We start from the raw sequence: 22,728 nt of genomic DNA, 5'->3' as shown, positions 1-22,728 counted from the left end.
TCTCCCCCAGTTCACCAGCTAGGACACACACAGCAGCAGAAGCCATGTCTGCCTCAGAATTTATAAAACTGCCCCCGATTGCTGTTTTACAATTGGATCTGGGCAGAGAGTCCAGCTGGGCCCAGCCCTCCACATTAGGCTCAGCTTGGAGCTGGGGCCTGTCATCCAGTGCCAGGAAGTTGGTCAGTGCTGGCAGGAGCAGGTGTAGAGGTTCCTGCTCTCTTGAGGCAATGCAGGAACAGTTCATAGCCTGAGGTCAACCCCAGGGCCATGGCTGGTGGTAAAAGTTGATTCAGGCCCTTGGAAAGTGGCCGGGGACCGGACAGCACAGCTGCAGTTCCACAGGCAAAGGGAAGGAAGACACTGGAGCCATCAGCAAGGAGAGGGGTCACAGCTGTGCTGCTGGGGCAAGCCAGTTTTTTTCCCCAGTGGCCAGCTCTGCCTGTACACTTGTGCTGCCCAAAGCATGACAAGGGCAGAGGGAGGCCTGGCTAGGGCAAGACAAACTGAGCTCACACCTTCCTTGCTTGAAAGGGCTAAAAATTCATGCAGGCAGTGGAGCAAGAGGTCAATGTGTGGAGGGGCGAGGGCAGGGTGGTAGAGGGACGAGTCGGCATCAGCCCTGGTTGGAGACAATGGGGCGACTGATGGTGCTGTTTGTTGTCATGGCCGAGAGCTCCCATCTGTAACACACCAAAGGGACACACTAAGAGAAAGCACAAACACAGTGCCCAGGGCTGGAGCAGCTTTGCTTCACATCAGCCTCAGCTGTAGTCTCCAGCCCAGCCTGCCCCAAAGCTGCACAGTGCCAAGGAAGGCCCTAGGCAGACCTCAGCCAGGGCTGGAGCACCCTAAGGACAGGGATCACCCACAAGGTGACCTCCCGGCAAGGCACACCATACCTGATGTCATGGGGAAGGCAGGACTGGTCCAGGCTGTACTGAATCACTGCTAGCTTACACAGCGTCTTTAGACTGGGGCCTGTGGAAAGAGGGCAGTTAGCCACAGCAGTCCTCATCTGGACACCATGGGGGGGTCCAGCATCATGCAATCAGTGCCACAGGAAACAGGGCAGAGCACCCTGGCCATCCCTCTCAGGGACAAGGCAGAATGCATATCAGGAGCAGTTTTCTATGCTGCCACAAAGAAGTATGTGTGCAGGAGTGCATGACACACAGTTGCACCTCTGGCTGGTCTGCCTTAAGCCATGTACACTTGTCAGAGACAGCTGTTTGGCTCTGGGATACAGGCACCTGGAGCCACGTAGGGCACAGTATGGTGCTTCACAGCAGGGCCTGCTCACAGGGCACCTTGTGGCAAGAGGTACAGGCTGGGCAGGGAGTGCTCACGTACTGAAATCGAGGATGTAGAGATCTGAGTGATCCATCAGGTCGAATTCATCACCCATTCCCTCCTCTGGAGATGGGCTGCAGAAACCAAGCACAGTGTGTCAATCAGTGCCAAATTTTATTTTATTTTTTTACATCAGTTACAGTCCCTTGGGCTCCCCAAGGGCTGAGCAAGTCTCATCCCTCCTGCCCCTCTGATGCCCCCAGCAGCACTCAAAGTCATCACTTTCACAGTTCCTCGCAGAGTAGGCAGAGCCACACAGAGCCAGAGAGCAAAAACACACACCGTCTCCCCCGCAAGCAAGGGATGGGGGGATCTGCCTCCTTCTCACAGATGACCATGATGATTCCAGCTGTGAACCTCCCCCTCACCTTGCCAGCCTCTGTTACTTTGCTGCACCTCCAAACACAGGTCCCACCCTGCAGGGAACAATCCTTTTCCCTTCTTGTACAATTGACCAGCCTCTAACTGGTTTCACTCTCTTCCTTCTCCATGTACCTCTCAAACTGCTCTCCAACAAGTGAGCAGCCCTGGGGACTTCCCTGGAAAAGTGGCACTCACACCCAAGACACGAGGAAAGTGATGGCAAACAGCTGCCTCCATAACTGAGGCATTTCAAGGCTCTATTTGCTCAGCAATTTCAGTGGATCCAACCCTCCAAAGAGCTCCACTCAGAGAGGCAGAGCTGATCCCCAAGACAAGGCTGAGAATGACACTGATCAGGCTGGAGAAGGGATGTCACAGCAGCTCCTGAAGGTAGGCATACATGCTTGCACAAGCCTCTGTCCCACTCCTTATGAGATAAACAGGCCCCATGGGCTGCTCCACAGCTGCCACGGCCAGACAGGCTGGCATCACCTGGAGAATCAGTTCAGTGCTGGAGACTAACCAGCTTCTCAGCTGTGCTGTATCATGGAAGGCTGCCCTAGTAACGTTAGGAGACACATACAGATCAAACTTTCCAAGCAGGCAGGGTCAGCCCATCCCCACTTGGTCCCAAACACCACATGGGGCAGCATTACACAGCCTACACTGTGCTTTCTACAGACCTCAGGCCAGCTTCGCCTCACAGCCAAGGGAAGGCATGGGAAGCACTGTGAAATACAAGGATTTGGGAAAACATCACATGGGACAGGCATTTGATCTAGGAAGAATCTGACACTACATACTGACAAACTACAAAGACTAAAAAGCTGTGCTGGTGTCCCTAATGAGGTAGGAGAGATAAGTTGGAGACCTAAGAGGACTTTCTGCCAAGATCTCTAGTTGTGCATCTGGGCCACAGATGACAGGAACCATGACCTATCTCCAGAGATGATGACAGCCAGGAAAACATACTATTTTATTAGCTTGTGTTCCTAGGCCAGCAGCTGGACTGGTTTTGGGTTCTGCTGCATGAGCTGAAGTTGTGTGGCCAAGCACAACAGCACAAGGTTTAAAACAGATTCTGCCCAGGCACACACTGTCCATCACTCTTCACATAGTTAAGATCTACTGCAACTATTTCAGCTTGGCCATTGAGATGCTGTAAGAAGAGTGTAGAGAAAGCAGATGGGAAACATCTGCATGGCAGGGCAAGCACAGACATTTCTCAGTCCGACTAAGGAATCACTTTGGGCTCCAGCCACAGCTCCCTAGTTGTGCCAAAATGGGAACAGCATTTCAGAGGACTGTAACTGAGCACTAAGCAGTGCAGCAGTCATTTTAAACCAATTCCAATTTGCCGATACTCCTATCTGATGCTGGTCCTGGAATGCTAATGAGGAACTATGACTTCAGACATTTCTAGGGAACAGACAGTCTCACTTATAGCTCCTGCCTCCATGGTCTTGATGGAATAGCCAAAGCACCTGAGAAAAAACTGAACGTCCCTTAGCACAGAGAGACTGCCTGTGCTGGAACAGTAGTGCCTGGACCAGAGGAAAGCACTCCCATGGCTGATGGTTGTTTGGAGAATTTAAAAGAAAGAAAAGGTGGTTTAAGTCCTGCTTTGGTTTGTGATGAACCAATTTAGGGTGCCCTCACTGCTTAGCTAGGAATGACCTCATGCAGTGACTTCTTGCTCCAGTGTCACCTGTCTATGACCCACTAAGCTTCACTTCCCATAGGACATGAGGCAGTACCTGCCTCCCCAGGTTCCCACAACCCCAGGCCAAACTGCAGCACACAGCTCCCTGCTGTCAGAGAAGACCTGCTGCTGATGGGACCCATCTGCCCGGATACAGGCAAGAGCCCCTTTAATTCCGCCCCTGTGTGCTTACCACACAACAATCTAATCTCACATCCACGTCACAGGAAACCCTAGACCATCCCTTATCTATCAAAGGAAAGCCAGCAGGCACCACATCTGTGGTTTTAATCACCAAAAGGCAAGTAGCAGGGTAAGCCTGGAGTTCAAGACCAGGAGAGCTGCAACTCCCAGGCAGCAGGGTGCAGGGCATGCCTTTGTCAGCAAAATGGATTGTTCCAGCTGCAAAACAATGCTCCCTGCACTAAGCACTCAGCGAGAGCCCTTACTCCCTCACCAGAGCCAGGCATTTCTAAGCCTTGTCAGGGAAAACACAGCCTCAAGACAAATCTGGATTGGCATCTCTCATCTGTTCAGCTATTTCATCTGTTCAGCAAAACTTTGCTTTATAGCATTCCTTCTCCCTTGTAGATGGTCTCTGCACGCCAAAATGTTGGTGAGTTTGGGAGGAAACCAGACCGGGGCCACAACTGTGACACAGCTAATGGGAACACTGAGCTTCCTGGTCACTTAAATGGGACATAAGTGATAGATTGCTCCTGGGCACAGTGAGAGACCACAGCTGGGGCAAAAAGACCAGGCTCTCGGCAGGACTACAAAAGAAACAAAGCATTTGGATGCCATACGAGCAGGCAGCCTGCAGAAGTGCCTCTTCAACAGTCTACAGGACGTGTGAATCCTGTTAAGAGCAGGCAGGACACAAAGGGGTTTTGCCTGCCTATCCCCCAGCATTGCCACCTAGGAAGCTGAGCCTGCGGGCTCACCCTCCAAGAATCCTGCTGGATCTCCTGCAGTATGCGAGCCCCCTCCCCCTTCCCAGCCAGGGGAGCACAGGTCAGGAGGCAGACCACTGGGAGTTCTCCATTACAATGACTTCCTGGAAAAACTTCTTATCTTGCCAGGCAGCTTCAGAACACACCTGATAACTATTACAGGAAGCGAGCATGGTCCCCACCCCCACCTCCCACTTCCCCAGCTTGCAAGACCCTCCCTCCAGTTCAAGCAGGCTGCATTCCTGGCTGCCTGCAGCTCTTCCTACCTCTCACACTAGTGCTGATGAACATGGCTGTATTGGTTTTGAGCCTGAATTAAGAAACAAGTTGAATTCTGAAGTGATTCAGTGGAGAAGACAAGGCACTGATGCATTGCCTGGCAAGGGCAGACCAAACTCCAAAAAGCTGGTGTCAAATTCTTTGTGGTTTGCTCACATTTCCTAGGAGTGCCAAGGCTCAACATCAGAGTTCAGCTGCTGCTGTAACACAAATCTACATACACTGCAACATCTGGGACCATCCAAAACTACCATAAAGTTCTACCAAGCCTTCTTCTGTACTGAGTAGCACCAGTATCACTTGAGGTAACTGGATAAACTCAGCACCTCTGCATACCTCACCTGCACTAAGCACTCCCTCACAGCCACACAGACATCCTACAACTAAGCACACCCCCCCCACAATCCCTGGAAGCTGAAGGCCCTTCACCCTATCACACACTGGTATGGTCAGGCCATCAGCAGAACCTGCTATGGTCCTCTGCCCCAGTCTTCAGAACCATTCTCAAAAAGCTGCTGCCAGAGTCCCAGAGAAAGCCCTAAAGGTTTCCAAACCATGCAGAGGGTTGAAAGCGCTTAAACTGTCTCTGCAAGGTGGATAGTGGGAAACAGGCCTGTGCTCTGGAGCTGCAATTTGTCATTCTAGAGAGCATAGAGTGTGTCCTGGTGATGGGCCACTTCCTTTCTTTTAGCAGCTGCTAAGGTTCTTGGCTACATCCAGCTGCCCTGCACCCTGACAGTATCACTTCCAGTGTTTGACAGCTAAATTCATAACACCAGGTTCCTCTTGTGAATGGAAGTGTTGCTAAGGAACAATGGCACAAGAAGAAACGTTGTCTTGTCATGTGTATAGGCTCCTCAAACAGCTCCCAGCTAAGCCAACATCCCACTGCAACTTAGCAAAACCCACACTTGCCAATGGAAGAAAGAAACTCTGGTGGGAGAATCAGGGCACCACATAGGCAAGGATAAGTCAGTGTGAGGTCTGCTACAACACAGCAGACTAAGACGTGTCCTTCTGATGGCAGGATCTCCTCCCTCATCCCCACTACCTTTTTCACAGAAAGCTTGACCACTGCACAACCCCACCAGAATAGCATGTTACACACTTCTGTCTCTGCATGTACCAGACAGCTTGTCATCGGGTGCTTTACAAGCTACATGACACCTTCAGTCTCCTCCATGGCTTTTTTCCAGAGGAGCCCCGATGTACACGATTGGTTACACTTGTCAGACAGATGGACAATTGCCATGTAACTTTGAAGTCCATCTGACTCTGCATGTGGCAGAGTGTGGAGGGACACTGCGCTGAAGGGAATGGCAAAACCTCTCACGGAGCCTCACCACACAACTCACCTGGTGCCTCCAAACAGAATGATTTTGTCCCCCACTCTGCAGCAGCACTGCCGGCGTCGAGGACATGGGCCTTTCCCCTTGGGTTCAATCTTCCTCCAAGAAAGAGAAACTAACCAGAAGAACAGAGTGCACCACCTTGTCACAAGAGCCTGACCAAGATCATGTATAAGCAGGTTATGGATTTAAACATCACAGGAAAACCTGTGGCCCACTGCCCCTCCCACACCAACTAGCCAATATCCACCTTTTCCCCTTGACCTCCTCACTAGTGGCAAAATGATGCACTTCTATGAGGTTGTTACTAAAGTGTCATTTAAATGCCAGAGTCCTGAAGTTCTGCCTGCTGAGACAGCACTTGCAGGTCATGTCATAGAATGGTTTGGGTTGAAAGGGACCTTAAAGATCATTTCATTACAACCCCCCTGCCATGGGCAGGGACACCTCACACTAGACCAAGTTTCTCAAAGCCCACTCAAGGCCTTTCAGTTGCAAAGGCTCAGCGCCAGGACCCACTGGCGGCGGGTCGGACTTCATGGGGAGCTGCACAGGGGTGAGCTGCAGGAGCAGTCAGGCAGCCTCCCTTCCCCGGCACCCTACTGCGATCCGGATCTGGAGAAGGGAGACCCAGGAACGAGCTCCATCTACTGGCAGTCTGTGATCACTGAGCATCCTGGCAGAGGGGAGGCTGCTGGGGACAGCTCAGCGGCGGGAGGAGGGAGTGGGGAACTGAATGAGGTGGAGACAGCAGCCTTTGCTGCTTTCTGTGGCAAGGATGCTGGGGGGTGACTAATGCAGCACTCAAATCTTCAGGAGCTCAGACACTAGCTCACGGATCAGTTTAGGGAGCAGCAAGTTGGCTGCTCTCAGTTAACTTTACTATGCAAAGCAATTAGCAAACAAAATCAGTCTAATGACTGCGAAAAGCGCCTGAGGACTGAGGACCCCAAAACAGCTCAGTCGACTGAGATATTCAGTGTGATATTCAGGGTACCAGCTGAAGAACACCCCTTCTGCAGCACAGTTTGACCTGGTACCAAGAGAGTGTGGTATGATGATCCTGCAGCTCAAGTTGAATGGTTTCCCCAGCTCTCTCCCTCCCCTAACCCCATTGCTTCTTCCTATTTTCTCTTCTGCCAGTATTTCTGCATATTTAAGAACAAGACAAAGTTTTCCAACGAACTATGTCTTTCAGCAATACCTTCTCTTCCACTTTCTAACTGAGATTTGGAAACATCCTGAGGAGGAACAGGGGTCCCAAGCACAGTAGCAAGTTCCTGTCAGTGCTATCAGAAGAGAAATTTCCCCTCAAGCAGTACTCCTTGGAGAGTAAGCTCCTCTGAGCGCTCACTTGCCTAAGGGCCTGGAGCACTATCACTGCAACAAGTTAAAAGCATAAATACCTGGATTGAATTTCCAGAGGTCATGGAAGTGTCTGTTCAGGCGTGCATTGTAGCCACCAAATACATACAGTTCCCCATTGTAGCTGACTGTAGGGAATAAGCACAGACATCAGAGTGCCACCCAGCAGGTCTCTGACCCAACATCAAACACAAAGCAAAGTGGTGCTGGTTGTTCACCTTTGCTTACATCACCTTCACGTGCAGGGTTATGTGCAAGGCTTTTCAGGGGGCAGCAGCTTTCCACAGAAACTGGGCTTAGTGCACCCCTTGCTAACCCACATCTCGATCCAACAGACCAGACAGTCCTAACGCAGGCAGAAATTTCTTTCCACCATCCTCCACCCTCAGCAGACCCACACTCACATGCTGAATGACTCCGCCGGCCTTCAGGCAGCACAGGAGTTGGAGGAGAGTCCAGCCAGGAGTTTGTTTCTGTATCAAATACTTTAATGCGGTTACAGTAGATCTCATTGTTGGAGTGAAATGGCCCAAAACGATCAGCTCTGCCACCAAATACGTACATCTTTGTTCCAATGATTGTAGCTGAATGGAAGTCTCTCCAGCGAGCTGGAGTACCCTGAAGGGACAGAGTAAAACAGAACAAGAAAAAGAATGCAGATTACCCCGGCAGATGACACATCTTGATGGGGAAGTTGGGTGGCTGCCTTCTCCTGGAGAACTTCCCATCCTGCAGATTCCTGCCACACCAGACAGAAGCTGTGAGACAAGTGTGGGCAGCTACCCCAGAGAACAGCAAATGCAAGACTTCCTCCCCAAACCACAGTGAAAAGCAGACACTGACCTTGGCAGAGATTAAAGTCCACATCATATTTGTGGTGTCCAATTTATGGATATCGTTTGAAAAGCAGTCAGCCTGAAAGACAGCAGAGCAGCCTGGTCACAAAGGGACTGAGAAGTCTGGTCACATCTGGTCCCAGGAAGGATGCTGTTCTATAGACCTGGAACATCTCTTTGGAGTCAGTACCTCCTAAGAGATAAGGTGATTGCTCCAAAATGTCAGGCAGCATACTTATCACTTAACAAGAGGAAGGCAAAGCCCATTTATTCTCAAAGGTGTCCTGTCTCTTCCTGCAGCTTTCCCATTTATTTGGTGATCAGTTCCTCCCCCAAAGACTGTCCTGCACACAATACATTCACAGCAGAAACCTGCCTCCTCTCCATGTAAGCAACAGAAGAAAAAGGCACTAACAGGACAGGCAAACTGGCTCTGGTAAGGCCACCCAATGAGAGGTAGAAGCTAAGATTACTTCTAGGTAGCTAAACATACAGGAACAAATATACTCTGGGTTCTGAGGCCCCACAAAAGCCATCTGCAGCTAGCTGCCTGGAAGAGATTGCACTCACACAAACAATGTGGACTCCTGCTCTTCCAGGTAGGGGAGAGAGCAGCAAGACAGTCAGAGGCTTATTTGGTCTTGGTTAAAAACAAGCCACATTTGAACTGCTCCTGCTGCTGTAATCAAGATCATGGATTTGGCATGCCATTGTCCTCAGAAAAGGGCGAATAACCCAGAGACTGCTGTAACAGAGCCCCAGCTTTCTTCCAAATAAACAGATGTGACTTTGTGCAGCTTTTCTGGAGCCTGGTGATAGGTTGAAATGATATTTTCCCATTTCTTAAGATCAGAGGATAAAGATTTGCTCAAAAGATCATTAGACACACTAACAGCTATTGCAGGATGACTGACTCAGGGTATGCTTAACAGGAGGGCGACCAGGTGTTTACTGGAGGAGATCAACAAGATGCCAGAGCAGGTACGGACTACAGGGAACATGCACCAGACTAAGACAAACCTCATGGCAACACCACGGACACTGGTAAGTGATTTTTCTGGCTCATTTTTCAGCCAGAAAATTGAAATAAATGTACATCAGTATATATTTATTAAAAACTATGTGTATTTATCTATCAAAATTTGGCTGAGAAATGAGCCATAAAAATTATATATAAAAATATTTATATTTTTACCTCTTTATGGTAAGCATGTTTTGTGAAAGAAAAAAAAAATCACCATTTTTTAGGCTTGCTTTTCTAACCATTTTCTCCACAAAACAATGAGCATAACCTGGGTATTAATGCCATGACTTTGCTAAGTTACAAAATGAAAGCAACTATGAATACAAATACACCCCCATATCCTGCCTCTACCAGTGTCCTGGGTATCAACACCCTCTTTTCCCAAGGGCTCACCAATTAATAGTTACAGAGACTACTCACCAGCTGTTCATAGCCTCCAAAGATAAACATGCTCTTTGCCAGGACACAAGCTGAGTGCCCATCTCTTGCTCCTGGGACCATTCCAGACACCTTTGGCGTAAACCACTTGTGCGTGTCTGAAACAAAACAAGAGGCTGAGAAAACACAGTAGGTGTTGGGATGGGATAGCTCTTTACTACTGTTCTTAATTTCTAAGACAGAAACCCTTCTCTCTTTCTCACACAGCATCTGCTCTGCTGGAGAAGCTGCAAGCTTCTTCAGGCAAGGCTACCTGCCTGAGTCTCCACAGAGGGGCACAGTGACAGAGGTCTCAGCCTCTGGGCATGGCCACCTACTGCCTGACCTGATAAAGAGCTCGCATTTTAACTGTGAGTAGTACAGCACTACTTGAGCACCATTATTTTTACTGAATCTCTGGCAAAGCATACTTGTGAGTCACTTACCAGCTCTGCATTTACAGTTTCAATTACAATGAAGTAATAATAATGCTAAGTGGCTCAACTGAACTCATGGCATGGAGATGCTGACTAACTGACTCAGGAAAAATAGCTCTCAAATGCAGGCAGAAGTCACTTAGCCACAAATTGCCGTGCACATCCCCACCTCTGCAGTGCAGCTCTCCCTATATTTTCTGCTCCACTTTTTACATTCTCATCCCCTCTCCAAGGGGAGGCTTCCTCACTTTCCACCCTTCACAGTGCTCCTTGTGAGCCTACACCAACCAGATTCAGCCCTTTAGCCTGCATACTCCAAGGGTTGGCTTGATTTAGGGCATGACTTAAAATCCAGCCAGAGCTGTTCTGCATGCCAGGGCAATATGGAGCTAAGCCAGCGACTCACTGCCAAGCACAAATAGGCACCTGTTCCAAGAGCCCTGAGAGGCACAGATAAGCCTCAAGGCAGCAGGAGACATTCCCCCCATCCTCTCTAACTGCTGTTAGCTGTCAAAAGCAGTGCTTATTTCAGGAAGTCGTAACACTGAAGCCAAAGCAACATTCTTCATGAGGATAACTTCTCTGAACTTGGCCTGCAGACACAGCTATCCACCTATACTCCATTTGGAACTACACAAAGGGTCTTGCGAGGTCAACAGAACCCTTGGGCAGCCTCTACTGAGAAAGGTCCAGTGGCTATCAAGTTCCTTTCCTTCATGGAGCTGCTTCCAAGGCCAGTTATATGATAACAGCAACAGCTCATCCAAGTGCAATATGTCAAATTAGAGATGGAAAAGACCTCGACTTGTGCTCAGCACCTGAGGGACAAAACTGCACTCAAACAGGACTTTATCCAGCCCAATGTGACTTTTCAGTGGAACTTACACTACAGACATGGGACTGTGACTGCCACTCTTGCTTTCCAGGAATGGTAGGGCTCAGTGTGTACAGACAGCTGCAGAGGGTTTGGATTAGGACTGAAGTCTGGCCTGCTAATTTTCACATAATGCTAAAGTGCAGGAGTTGGCAGGGAGATCAGGCAGTTCCCACTACAATGCCTCTGTGTAGGCAGAGGTTCACTGATGGCTTCTCAGCTGCATGTGTCATGGGAAGAAGGAAACCCTGTGACCCAAGCTCTAAGATATTTCCTAGTAAAGAAGAGAGCCCATGACCAAGCACTAGAGCAAGCAGTTTCCTTCCAAGTCCAGGAAGACATTTACTGATCACTGTTTAGATGGACTTGCCTCCAGAATCCTTTCCTGACACTTGTGTCCACCCAGTTTCTGATGGTGCCTTTTCTTCAAAGATGCTCCATCAATGCTATGGAGAAGTCAACCAGAAGGTTCAAGGAGTTTATTCTTCAGGTTTATCTAACTTGATTCATGCCTTCCCTTATTTTGCCATTCTGTCCCTCACCACTCCTAAGTTTTATTCCTTACTCTTCTTCATGCTTTCAGAAAGAAGAACCACACTGGAGAGGAACTGCAATCCTCAAGAGCTCTAGCCCCTTCTTGCTGCAACCTTTGCCACAGTTAAGGAATAATAAACCACACAGAGAGAACGTTTCAGTCATAGCTACTTTCAGAAAGTGCACGCAAAGGTGATAGAAAAATTAAAACCATTTGGACTATTAGACAAGATCAGTAACCTCTGTTCAAAGGCTTTTACAGAGATTCAAGTGTGCAGACACAATGGCCACACTGCTTCCCTTCTAAAACTGCTGAAACAGCCTGTGACACCATTTCCTCCAAACTGTCACTGAGGGATGGGAAAAAGCTGGGGAGCAGTGTGGTGTGGCAGAGAGAAGGTCTGATCAAGAACAGTTATGACAAGGAAGAGTGAGAAGTTGGAACTTACTGACATCAAAAGCATAGAGCACATTGCAGGCTCCTTCTGTGTCGTTGCGACCACCCCATATGTAGACAGTGTCATCGATGAGCACTGCTGAGTGCCCATACCTCATGTAGGGCACCTCTCTCACGTGGTCTCGGCTGTTTGTCCACACTGGAGGCAACTTGATCCAGCGCAGAGACACTGAAAACACAAGTTTGAGCCCATGTCAAATGCTAAGCCTGCTACATTGCTCTCAGGTCATAACCCATCCTCACGGAGCTTTTTTTCCCCATGACGAGATGCAGAAGTAGTCAAGTAAACAAGAGAAAGCTGTGTCTGACACCAATGGTAGCTAATTAAGAAATATAGAAGGAGGTCCTCTGGAGGAGCAGAGGAGTCTATACAGAAATAGGCTCTGTTCTGCAGCACATCATTGAAAAGGCTCTGGCTCATCCTAGACTGTGAGTGAAGATACAGCACACACAAAAAAATAGGGAAAGGAAAAAGTGCAGAGATGACAGTGAATGCAGTCAATGCTCCAAGCTAGTGACATTGTTGAAGAGACTCAAAGCTGGAAGAATGAGCAGCACGAGAATAATTCACTGCAGTAACATGCAAGGGAACATACCTGAAGGCATCACTTGGACTTGCAGAAGCACAGTTTAAGTAAAGCAAGACAGCAGCTTTGCAGGAACAGGGTTTGTTTGCTTTTGTTTTGTTTCTCAAGCTATAGATGAGATAGCTGTCTGTCTCCTATTATACTATATTCTCCCTTCTTGCTTATCTATACCCAAGTTCTCCCTGCTAACTTTGTGTTACTAAATCGGAGTTCCTTGTAATTACAGGTTCTCCTTACTGGCAGCCTGCATGTTGTGTTCAGCAGTAGCCAGAGCAGTCAACAGGGTTTAATGACAGTGCAGGAGTAACAGCAAGTGTTACATGGCCATTTGTTCTCTATGTGGAGCTAACATAAAATATAGCAGAAAACTATAGTTCCTCTGAAACACTAACACAGAGAAAGGGAAAAGGTCAGCCATCTTAAAAGGTAGGCATTTACTCCACTGGCAGAAAAGGCACTGAGGAAGCACATCCAATGCTAAAGTCAAGCTACACAGGATGCTTCCTACCTAAAATACAGTCTTCATCTTTGGAAGACTGAAAGAGACCAATCAAAATCTGGTATTTTGGCTTTAGCACTGGAACCTGACAATGCTAACTGAGCAAGGGCTTGGGAAGCCATTGCCACCTCCCACATGGTGGCTGCAGCATCACGACACTTTAATATTTGGGAGTGGTAAGAAGAGAAAACAATGCAAGAGCATTCCTTTAGACACAGTAATTATGCTTCCCCGTAAGAATGGTGCTCTACTGGCACATTCTACAAGATACAACATTCAACTGTGTTGAGTGTGAAAGTCCAGTCTCCCTGGACAGAGAAGAATGTCTTTGTTTACAGGATCCTGAGCTACACTCTCCTCTTGAGCAGGTCACCTTGGCAGCTCTGTGTAACCAATGCCTTTATCCCTGCTGCACACATCGGTCTTAAAGAAGTGAATTCATTGCGAACTACCTTTATCTACATGTGACATGGGTGTTAGCAGAGAATTCAGCATGCTGTTCAGTCTGCAAAACTGGTCATTGGTTCTCTGTTCTTGGCTCTGTTTAGCTGGACCCATCCAAGCACCTCTGCAGTTTTTCAACCACCTGCTTAATTACAGGGAAATATTTCATGGACCAACTCAGTAACCTTTTCAGTTCAAAAAGCACTGAATCAACAAATACAGCCTCTGCCAGGACAGCCATGACTCCAACTCAGCGTCATGACAGGTACTGGCTACCCTACACAAATGCCTCTAGTTCCAGATACTTTTCTAAGCTATGTTATGAATCTGCGTGATAGCTGCTACCAAAATGGGAAGGCCTCCATCCCAGCCATGTGCCCCTATGGACTCCATCATGTTGGCAGCAGTTGTCAGGTGCCCCCACAGGGAAACAGCTCAAGAACCTAAACCTGGAGTCTTAACTGAGTGCACTAGCTCCCACCCTACTCCTTCCACATGAGCTGAGCATGGACCTGGAGGGGGAACCTGAACCAGCTAGATATCGCTTCTTTGCACGCTTTCACAGAGAACAAGGACAAAACATGGCTATGTGGCTACTTCTAGTGAGTCCTTACTCCAGCAGTCTGCTGAACTACAGCACCTCTGTGCCCTGCCTCTGAAGCTGAAAATACAAGGCTGCACAAGGAAAGAGGCTCCCATCTACTCTGATAATTTTTTTGGAAATTACAGTCAGACAGCATGTTACAGTGTAACACCTTAGGCAGTAGCAGGCAAGAAAACTAATAATTGAGCCCAGCAAGCCAAGTCCTTTGCACACCACAAGGACACATTTACCTGCGTTAAAAACGTGGACGTCGATCTGCCGCAGAGTCTCATAGTCTTCTCCAGAACAATATCCGCCAAAGGAATAGACCTTGTGTCCGACAGCCACGGCTGCGTGGTTCACCCTCCGTGGCCCACCTTCCAAGTGCACTGCCCACCGTAGCATTCCTCCCTGCAAGCCAGACGGTCTTCAGGGCCCCCAGTGCCACAGCCACATGCTTCCTGGGCCACCACTATGTCACCTGGCTCTGAGAGAGAATGATAAAATAACGTGATCCATCTTGCAGATCTTCCTTGAATCCAGCTACAAAGGTTACATTGCTGTATCCTCATTCATCTGCATCCCAACTGGAGACAGTTTTACTCTCACCTCAGAAAGGGGATACAGGGCAGGTATCATAACCTGAGCAAGGCTCAGAGGAGCAGGCAGAGATGCCCTCACATACAAAAAACCCTCAGGGTGACTGTACAGGCAGCCCAAGCCAAACACCTTGGGCGAAGGCAGCCAAGTGCAGCACGCCTGGCCGTGCCCTGGTCATGCACACATCATGTACATGTCAGAACCATTTGTCCGCATGAATGAAAACACAGTGAGAGCCAACTGTGAAGGTGAAAAGAACAGAGCCAGAGGGAAGAGAGCATGCTCTTTGGATCAGTTGTAAGAAACAGAGGAAAATATTAAAACACCCAACAAAAAAACCTTCAAAGAATCACCCCCACAAAAAGCAAGCAACTTGCCATTATGGGGGTGGATGACGACACCACCATTTGGCCTCACTGATTGGAGCCCCAGGGTCCAATCTAATCAGACACAAGAGAGCAGAAACCCCCTAATCTAGGTAGAAACCTCTTTGCTAATGCTCAGAAAAGGCCTTTTTCTCCCACAGCAAATCCAGGCATAACTATGAAAATTCTGTAACATCATATCTCTGTTAAGCAACTGATATGCTTCATTCCTCAAACAGATGGCTTAGATCATATCTTAGAAAAGTCACCACACTTCATTCTTTTAGAGATTCTCCTTTGGATCTTAGAATCTAGAGCAGAGCCTGGGTGCTTCTCAAAAAGCAGGTCAGTTTGATTTTTAACAGTTTTCTCCCAACTGAAAAACAGCCATTAGAATATATGTCAGTGTTTCAAACAGCATAAATAATACTGTCTTTTCTTATTTCTTGGTTCTAGGTTATTGAAAGATGCAGTCAGCACACTCCCATCCCACACCCAGTTTTTGCACTTGCAGAATCCAAAGAAATTTGGGGATGCTTCTGAATAAGTTCTAAAATTCCTACACATACATAAAATTCCTAAACTCTGCCCCTTTTCTTTTTGGAAAGCAGTGAGCTTTCACAAGGAGAAGTTTCCTCTTTCAAGTTTTCTGAAGTAGCTGGAGGGCAGCAAAAGGGGCAGCGCCCCCAGCCCTTCAGTCAAGTGTAACCACTGCTCACAACCAGGTCCATCAACAGCCTGACCACCACAGCGCCTGGCCCACCCACACACTCCCATTTTATCCCCACCCATGTAAAGAGTCAGAGATGCCACCAACAGGGAGCTCCTGGCATGGGGCAGAGCTCAGGCTTCCAGCTTCATCCACTCATTGTACAGACAGTTCAAAACCATCCAGTAATCGTCACCTCATTCCAGAACTCGCAAATCTCATAAAAAATTGAGTAGCTTCTTTCTAAAGTTATTTCTTTTTCAAGTTGTTTTCAAAATAGAGACTGGCAGCCAGAGCATGCTCTGTACCTGGAAGTTACAACAAAAGGATGTGCAAAGCCCAACAGAGAGCATCCTGAAGCCTTCCTGTAACAGATGAGCGCAGACCAAGGAGTCCCTCCTGCAAACCTGCAAACTTCTTCGTGCAGCACCTACCCTAACCTAAATTGCAGTTAATAACCCAGAAAGTCACATCAAACTTTTCTCCAGCAGAGGTGCTCCAGAAGGGCCCAGGAACAGCCCTTGTCTCCTACAGGCCGTGCTTCAATTTCAGATCTAGCAAGTTTGGGGTTTGTTTTTCAAGTTACTACTTTTTTAAAGCCAGGCAGCACACTTGTGTAAGTCCTCTGCAAAGCTACAGAATAGACGAGTTTCCATGGAGCCCACCAAAGTCACCTTTCAAGCTATTTTGAAGGCTTCACATTTCTATATCTGTTTTCTGCCTCAGTCAAAAGTTACTCCTGAAAAATCTAACCAATGTTTTCCTCAAAATCTCTTTTTGGTTAAGTGATTCTGCAAAGGAGCTTAAGTGGACTTTATCACCAGCATCAATATTTTCAACACCCTTCAGACTGAGCTTGATCCAGGAAGACCAAGAGGATGCATCTTACTTCTAAGTTCTCTGCTTGGTTCCTTGTGTGGAGAAGCACAGCTGCCTGGCATGGCAAGCAGGCATCATACCAAGCCCCCTGCTTTTTTGTCAGAAGGGCTGGGAAAACTCTTCCTCACCCTTGGGAGTTCACTCAAGTCAGGTGAAAGGAGCTCACTGCTGCCAGAGCAGGACGCTGGTCCTGTCACTGCCACAGGAGCAGGCCACCCTCCCCCAACAGTTTCGTCACTCAGATCAGAAGGCAGCACACCCAAGATGGGCCACTGAGAAACAGCTCCAGGCCCTGCCTGAGGCACTGCAGGAAAGATGCTGAGCTTATAGCAATAATGTTGAAACGTTGTTTCCTACAACTACTGAGAAAGTTGTTCCCAAGATAAGCCCTTCCCAGGTGACAGGCAGGTCCAGGGTGGTGGCGAGGCCAATGGGGTTGAAGTTGGCTGTGCTTCTCCTTGGCTTGGGCCAGGGATACCCCTTCAGAACAAACACAGAGCTCTGCCAGCACAGCCTCCTGCTGCACCTCCTCAGAGCCGTGGAATGCAAACACCCATTTGAACACTTCATGAAAAGAGAACAACCAGAAGTGTAAAGCGATCTTTACAGCAGTATATTAAAAGGCATGGGAAAACACAGGATTTAACAAGCTGCCACGGTTTTTCCAAACCCAAGTGCTCTCCTCCACACTGTAATAAAAGCATCAATCCAGACTCCCATCTTCCTCTTCTGTCACTAGCCACAGCCCTATCCTGAAACTGTTGCTCACCCCTTTCCAGCCAGCACAGGTCCTCCCCCCTCTCCTCCCTGCACAGCCCTGTCTCCTAAGGATACCCCCCGCCACTCCTACCCATGCTTTCTGCAGCCAGCTCCAGACTCTCCAATCCTGCCTTTTTTGGAATTGTTTCATTAGACCAGTCTTCTGCCCAAAGCCAGTTTTCCTCCTGCTAGTCCCCACTGTGCACTATCTGCAAATATGATACACATATTTTGAGAAAAAACTGTTTTCTGTCCTACAATCATGCACACTGTTAAGTTCCATTTCAAGTTTTGATTTCCAATGATAATTTATATGATATAAGTGATGACATAAATATACCACTTTTCAACCTCATTCCTATGAGGACTTCTTAATAGGAGGCATTAATACACTTGACATTAAGCTGTGCATTAGGTTTCTTTAAAGATCACATAGGACACAGCCAGGGAAAGAGGAAAACAGAAAAACTGATAGGAAATAATTTACTAACAATTTCCCCCATTTGTACAACATTAGATCATGCAAAATACATCCTGTGATTTCTCATCTAGGACACTAATAACACGTATGTAGGCTACAAAACACAGAAATATTGGTAAGACAGTGGCAAATTGTATTAGAGAACTGGGAGGGCACTGGCTGCAGGAGGTGGCACACAGAATCACAGAATTGTTTGGGTTTGGATGAGACCCTAAAGATATCCAGTTCCAACCCCACTGCCATAGGCAGGGATACCTTCCACTAGACCAGGTTGCTCAAAGCCCTATCCAAGCTGGCCTTGAACACTTCCAGGGACAGGGCATCCACAACTTATTTGGGCAACCTGTTCCAGTGCCTCACCACTCTCACACTAAAGAATTTCTTCCTAACATCTAATCTAAAGCCCTCTTTCAGTTTAAAGCCATTCCCCTCCTTTTTCTATGGCTACATGCCCTTGTGAAAAGTCCCTCTCCAGCTTTCCTATAGGCCCCTTTTAGTCACTGAAAGGCCACCATAAAGGTCACCCTGGAGCCTTCTCTTCTCCAGGATGAACAACCCCAGCTCTCTCAGCCTTTCCTCACAGGAGAGGTGCTCCAGCCCTCTGATCTTTTTCACAGCCCTCCTCTGGACCTGCTCCAACAGTTCCATGCCTTTCTTGTACTGGGGGCTTCAGAGCTGGGTGCAGCACTCCAGGTGGGGTTTCACCAGAGCAGAGCAGAGGGGCAGAATCACCTCCCCTCGACCTGCTTTTGATGCAGCCCAGTTGGCTTTCTGGGCTGTGAGTGCACATTGCTGGGTCATGTCCAGCTTTTCATCTACCAGTTCTGCTAAGTCCTTCTCAGAGCTGCTTTCAACTCCTTCACCCCATAGCCTGTATCAGTACCAGGGGTTGCCCTGGTTTAGCACCTTGCCCTTGGCCTTGTTGAACCTCATGAGGTTCCCCAGGGCCCACTTCTTGAGGTTGTTCAGGTCCATCTCAGGCAAACCGGGTGTTTTTTCAAAGCAAAGACACAGATAGTGACACTAACATGTACCATGGATCAGAGAAAAGGGCTTTTGCACCATAGAAAAATTAAGCTGGAATCATTTAAATCACAGAAGTCAGCAGTGAAAGAGAAGGATTGCCTTCTACATGGATTTGTGCAGACACTGAACTAAGCATATGGATCCTGCTGAGCCACTTCTCTCCTCCCCAGAGCTGCACCTCTTTTAGAGCAGCCACCACACTTCATCTCTGCCCATAGTAGAGGCTGGTTGAAGGCCTGAGGCATCTCCTTTGGCTGATTCAGCATGACCAGGTGGAATCATGCCCCAATACCCCCAGGAACTGACCATAAATGGAGACCAAAAAGCTCCATCAAAACAAGCACGTGTTTGTTATACAATGAGAGAAGTTTCATTTTCTAGGTGAAACAAAACCCAGGAAAGTGCACTCCCACATGCTTTGCTAGCTCAGCACACATTTGCTCACCTTAGGTGAGGAAGCTCCAGCTGCCTCTGTTCCACCAATCTCAACTGGAAAAAGCAACGTACACACACACTCAGGGTCTCCTTCGCAGAAGGGCACACGTGCTTCTTTTCAAGCCACTGCTTGCTTCCACTGATGCACATCAGCTCCTCACTTCACCTCTCCAAAAACTCTTTGATTTTTGCAGTCATACAGGCAGCAATCATGCAATGTCCACAACTCCTCATTTCCCTGGTCTGCCGTAATCTATCCAGAGATACAGTCAAGCACAGAGAATTTTGAAACCCTGGTAGGTCCTGTCATTAACTGCCAGGAAGAAGAGCATTTCTAAAACTGAGGATACACTTCACCTACTGTTGAAGTACCTGATGATGATGGAAATTAAGTGAGCTCAGCAATGAGTTGTTCCTCTACCACAAAGCACATGGAGGCTAAAATTAAAAAGCAGCCAAAATAACCAGGTGCGGTCCCACAGAAATGCCTGGATCCCACCACTGACTATGCACAGCACCACAAGCCCAGGTACACACTTCCAGAGTAAGTGGTGCAACAACAGCCATGGGGTGACCTCAGACTGGATCTGTTGCTGCAGCCAGGCTGGCACCTGAGCACAACCAGAAGCTCACACATCCTTAACAGAGAAATGGCTACGGATGTCCTTTAGCATCTCCCTTGTTCCTTGTCAGTGCTGACTTCCAGCATAGGGAGCACAGCAATTCACCTGGAGCACTTCACTGCTAAGCAAGAGAAAAATCGGATTTAAGGCAGCTCTGCATCCTTTGAATACAGCACCTATAGACAACATTCCTAAATCTCTGGCTGTGCTGGTGTCTGAAGATACACTTAATGCCTGAAACAACCTTCATCCCAACTGCTCCAGCTTACACCTCACAAGAGCCTACGAGCACAGCATATAGATGTCTGAGATCACCAGAAAAACCACTCAATAATTTCTCACTAGCATATCTTCAAAACTGTTGTGGTGACGAGCACAGTGGCATAGATAGGAAAAAACTCCAAACAAACAAACAAAAAAACCCAACAAAACCCCAATCCAGTAATCATAGTTTTTAGTCAGATTTTTCACCTGTTTATTCTATTGGCTTTGGACTCACTATTTTCAATACCTACAATCAGTTATGAAAACACTTCATTCAAGATAAAACACTACTGAGCATCTCCACAGACAGTAGCCAGGTGATAATTTTAGAACAAAACCATATATGCATGGATCCACTTCTTTGCACAAAGGGAGTTCACATTCCTCTACACACACAGGAAGAAACCTAGAGCCATTTCTAAAAGCTGCTCAGATTAGCCTTGCTGCTGTCAATTCCCACAGCAAGGGGGGGAAACCCAGCAGAAAGTGGTCTGGATTTTCAAGGACTCGCTCTGTCACCCCCAGAATTACAGCTGCACCCCAAGCAGAGCAGCATACTGACCTGCAAAGCCACTCCAGAGAGCAAATCCTACCGTGTGGCTGCCTCAGTCCCGTCTCCCAAAAGACACCACCAGCCACAAGGTTTAGTAACACTTAAAATAGCCCAGCCAGCTCACAGCAGTCCATATAGACAGTTCTATTTCAAGCACATCCAACATACTGTTAGAGATAGCACAGGAACAACCCGCTTTCTTCACTAATGCTTGACATTTATCTGATGCTTTGACTATTTATGCTAAGGCAGTGTGAAACTGCAAGCTTGCACATTCAGCAGCTTGGACAGTCACAATGCAATTCCAGCACCAGTAAACTAGACGGTGCTAGAACAGCCCCTGAGCTCATTAACTGAGACTGATCTGGAGCTCATGTTAGCCACGGGATTCCCGGACCATGCTGCTCAGGCAGAAATTTATTTCAATGTCCCTCTCTGCAGACAGCCTCACCACCTCCTTATTTCTGACCAAATATTTTGCCCACTGCTGACTTACTTTTGGCCAAAGCCCAGGTGAGATTCTGCACCTACTGAGCTGACTTCTCTTCTTCACCTTGCCTCCCAAAACCCACCACTGCTTCTCTATGGAGCACGCCTAAACGCCAGAGATATTGCTTGACCCCCTCTCCCCCAGGAATTTGTCTCAGCATGTCAAGTTGTTTCTGCCATGCCAAGGGCAGCCCTTGGGAAGAAGCAGGCTCAGGAAAGCTGAGCTAACAGCTAGTGTGGCGTTTTTTGCTTTATGCAGGGCTGCACTCGTTTCCTCCTCTGCACCTGCTGTTCCATCGACACGGATGCCCAGGCAGTGTTCCGCTAGGCTTGGACACACACATGGCAGGCTCACAGGTGCCAGCCTTCCCTCTGCCTGGTGCACAGGGCTGGGGAGGACCAGGCACACAGCCCCACACCTGCCAGCATGGCCAAGACTGGGTGAAAGCGTAAATGGGCTGAAACCAGATGAGCCCATAGAGATGGAGAGAGAAGGCACGGTGGAGGTTATGCCAGGGTGAGAAGCAGAAGGGCAGCCTCCCTGACACACCAGGGGAGGAGAGAGATGAGTAAGGTCACAGAATCCTTTAAGGTTGGAAAGGACCACCAAGATCACTGAGTCCAGCCATTAAGTCAACACTGCCAAGCCCACCACTAAGCCATGTCCTGAAAATGCCACATCTACGTGGTTTTTGAACACGTAGAGATGGTGATTCAACTACTTCCCTGGGTAGCCTGTTCCAATGCCTGGCCTTTTCCATGAAGAATTTTTTAAAATATCCAATCTAAGCCTTCCCTGGTGCAGCTTGAAGCCATTTCCTCTTGACCTGTCACTTGTTACCTGGGAGAAGAGACCGTCCCTCACCTGGCTACAACCTCCTTTCAGGGAGTTGTACAGATTGAGAAGGTCTCCCCTGAGCCTCCTTTTCTCCAGGCTGAACGCCCCCAGCTCCCTCAGCCGCTCCTCATAGGACTTACTCTCTAAATCGTTCAGCAGCTCCGATGCCCTTCCCTAGACACGCTCCAGCACCGTTGGCCGCCCCCGCCCGCCCGAGCCCCTCGGGGCCGCCCCGCGCCCCCATGCGCCGCCCGCGGGCCCGGCCGAGGATACCCAGGCAGAGCGGCGGCCCCGCGCCCCCAGCCCTCACAGAGGGGCTCGGCGGCGCCTCCCGGCCTCACCCTCACCCGCCCCCAACTCCAGCACGGCTCCAGCACGGCTCCAGCACGGCCCCACCGCCTCCCCCCGCCTCCGCCGCCGGTCCCGCTCAGCCCCAGCCCCGTACCTGTACCCGTACAAGGCGCCTCGATAGCCCCGCTCCGACGGCTGCGCCCGCCGCTCTCTGGGACTTGTAGTGCGGCGCGGCCCCGCCCGGGACGGCGGGCGCCCTCCCCCGCCGGGGCGGCGCTGCCCCGAGAGGCCCTTCCGCGAGCGCCGGGCCCCGGCTCCGCCGCGCTGCTCCAGCCCCGTCCCGAGCCGAGATGGCGGCGC

General features: G+C 48.8%; 1 protein-coding gene across 7 annotated transcripts; it reads right to left on the bottom strand.

Moving 5' to 3' along the window:
- Positions 1-47: 47 nt before the first annotated feature.
- KLHDC3 (kelch domain containing 3) lies at positions 48-22,720 on the bottom strand. 7 transcript variants are annotated; one of them, XM_064647818.1, is made up of 11 exons: positions 22,523-22,720; positions 14,308-14,543; positions 11,936-12,112; positions 9,645-9,760; positions 8,208-8,279; positions 7,769-7,982; positions 7,406-7,492; positions 6,006-6,114; positions 1,354-1,427; positions 903-981; positions 48-683 (listed from the first exon to the last, which is right to left on the bottom strand). In XM_064647818.1, the coding sequence occupies exons 2-11, from the start codon at positions 14,459-14,461 to the stop codon at positions 617-619; spliced, it is 1,149 nt and encodes a 382-aa protein (XP_064503888.1). In that variant the 5' UTR covers positions 14,462-14,543; positions 22,523-22,720; the 3' UTR covers positions 48-616. The 7 variants fall into 7 exon arrangements, with proteins under 7 accessions (XP_064503888.1, XP_064503893.1, XP_064503889.1 ...); XM_064647823.1 differs by having other exon boundaries at positions 22,529-22,720; XM_064647819.1 differs by lacking the exon at positions 22,523-22,720 and adding an exon at positions 22,218-22,294.
- Between the last annotated feature and the right edge of the window lie 8 nt (positions 22,721-22,728).

The sequence above is a fragment of the Pseudopipra pipra genome, chromosome 3 (genome assembly GCF_036250125.1).
Source record: "Pseudopipra pipra isolate bDixPip1 chromosome 3, bDixPip1.hap1, whole genome shotgun sequence".
In the NCBI taxonomy this organism is placed as follows: Eukaryota; Metazoa; Chordata; class Aves; order Passeriformes; family Pipridae; genus Pseudopipra; species Pseudopipra pipra.
Note: the sequence above shows the minus strand (reverse complement) of the source record. Positions and strands in the feature narration are given on the sequence as shown.

Coding starts and splice junctions, on each gene's coding strand:
- KLHDC3 (XM_064647818.1), bottom strand. CDS start 14,461: ATGCTACGGTGGGCAGTGCACTTGGAAGGTGGGCCACGGAGGGTGAAC. Junction 9,761..11,935: donor GCTCTATGCTTTTGATGTCA/GTAAGTTCCAAC, acceptor GTTTTGTTTCAG/ACACGCACAAGTGGTTTACG. Junction 8,280..9,644: donor TTGGAGGCTATGAACAGCTG/GTGAGTAGTCTC, acceptor GCTGTCTTTCAG/GCTGACTGCTTTTCAAACGA.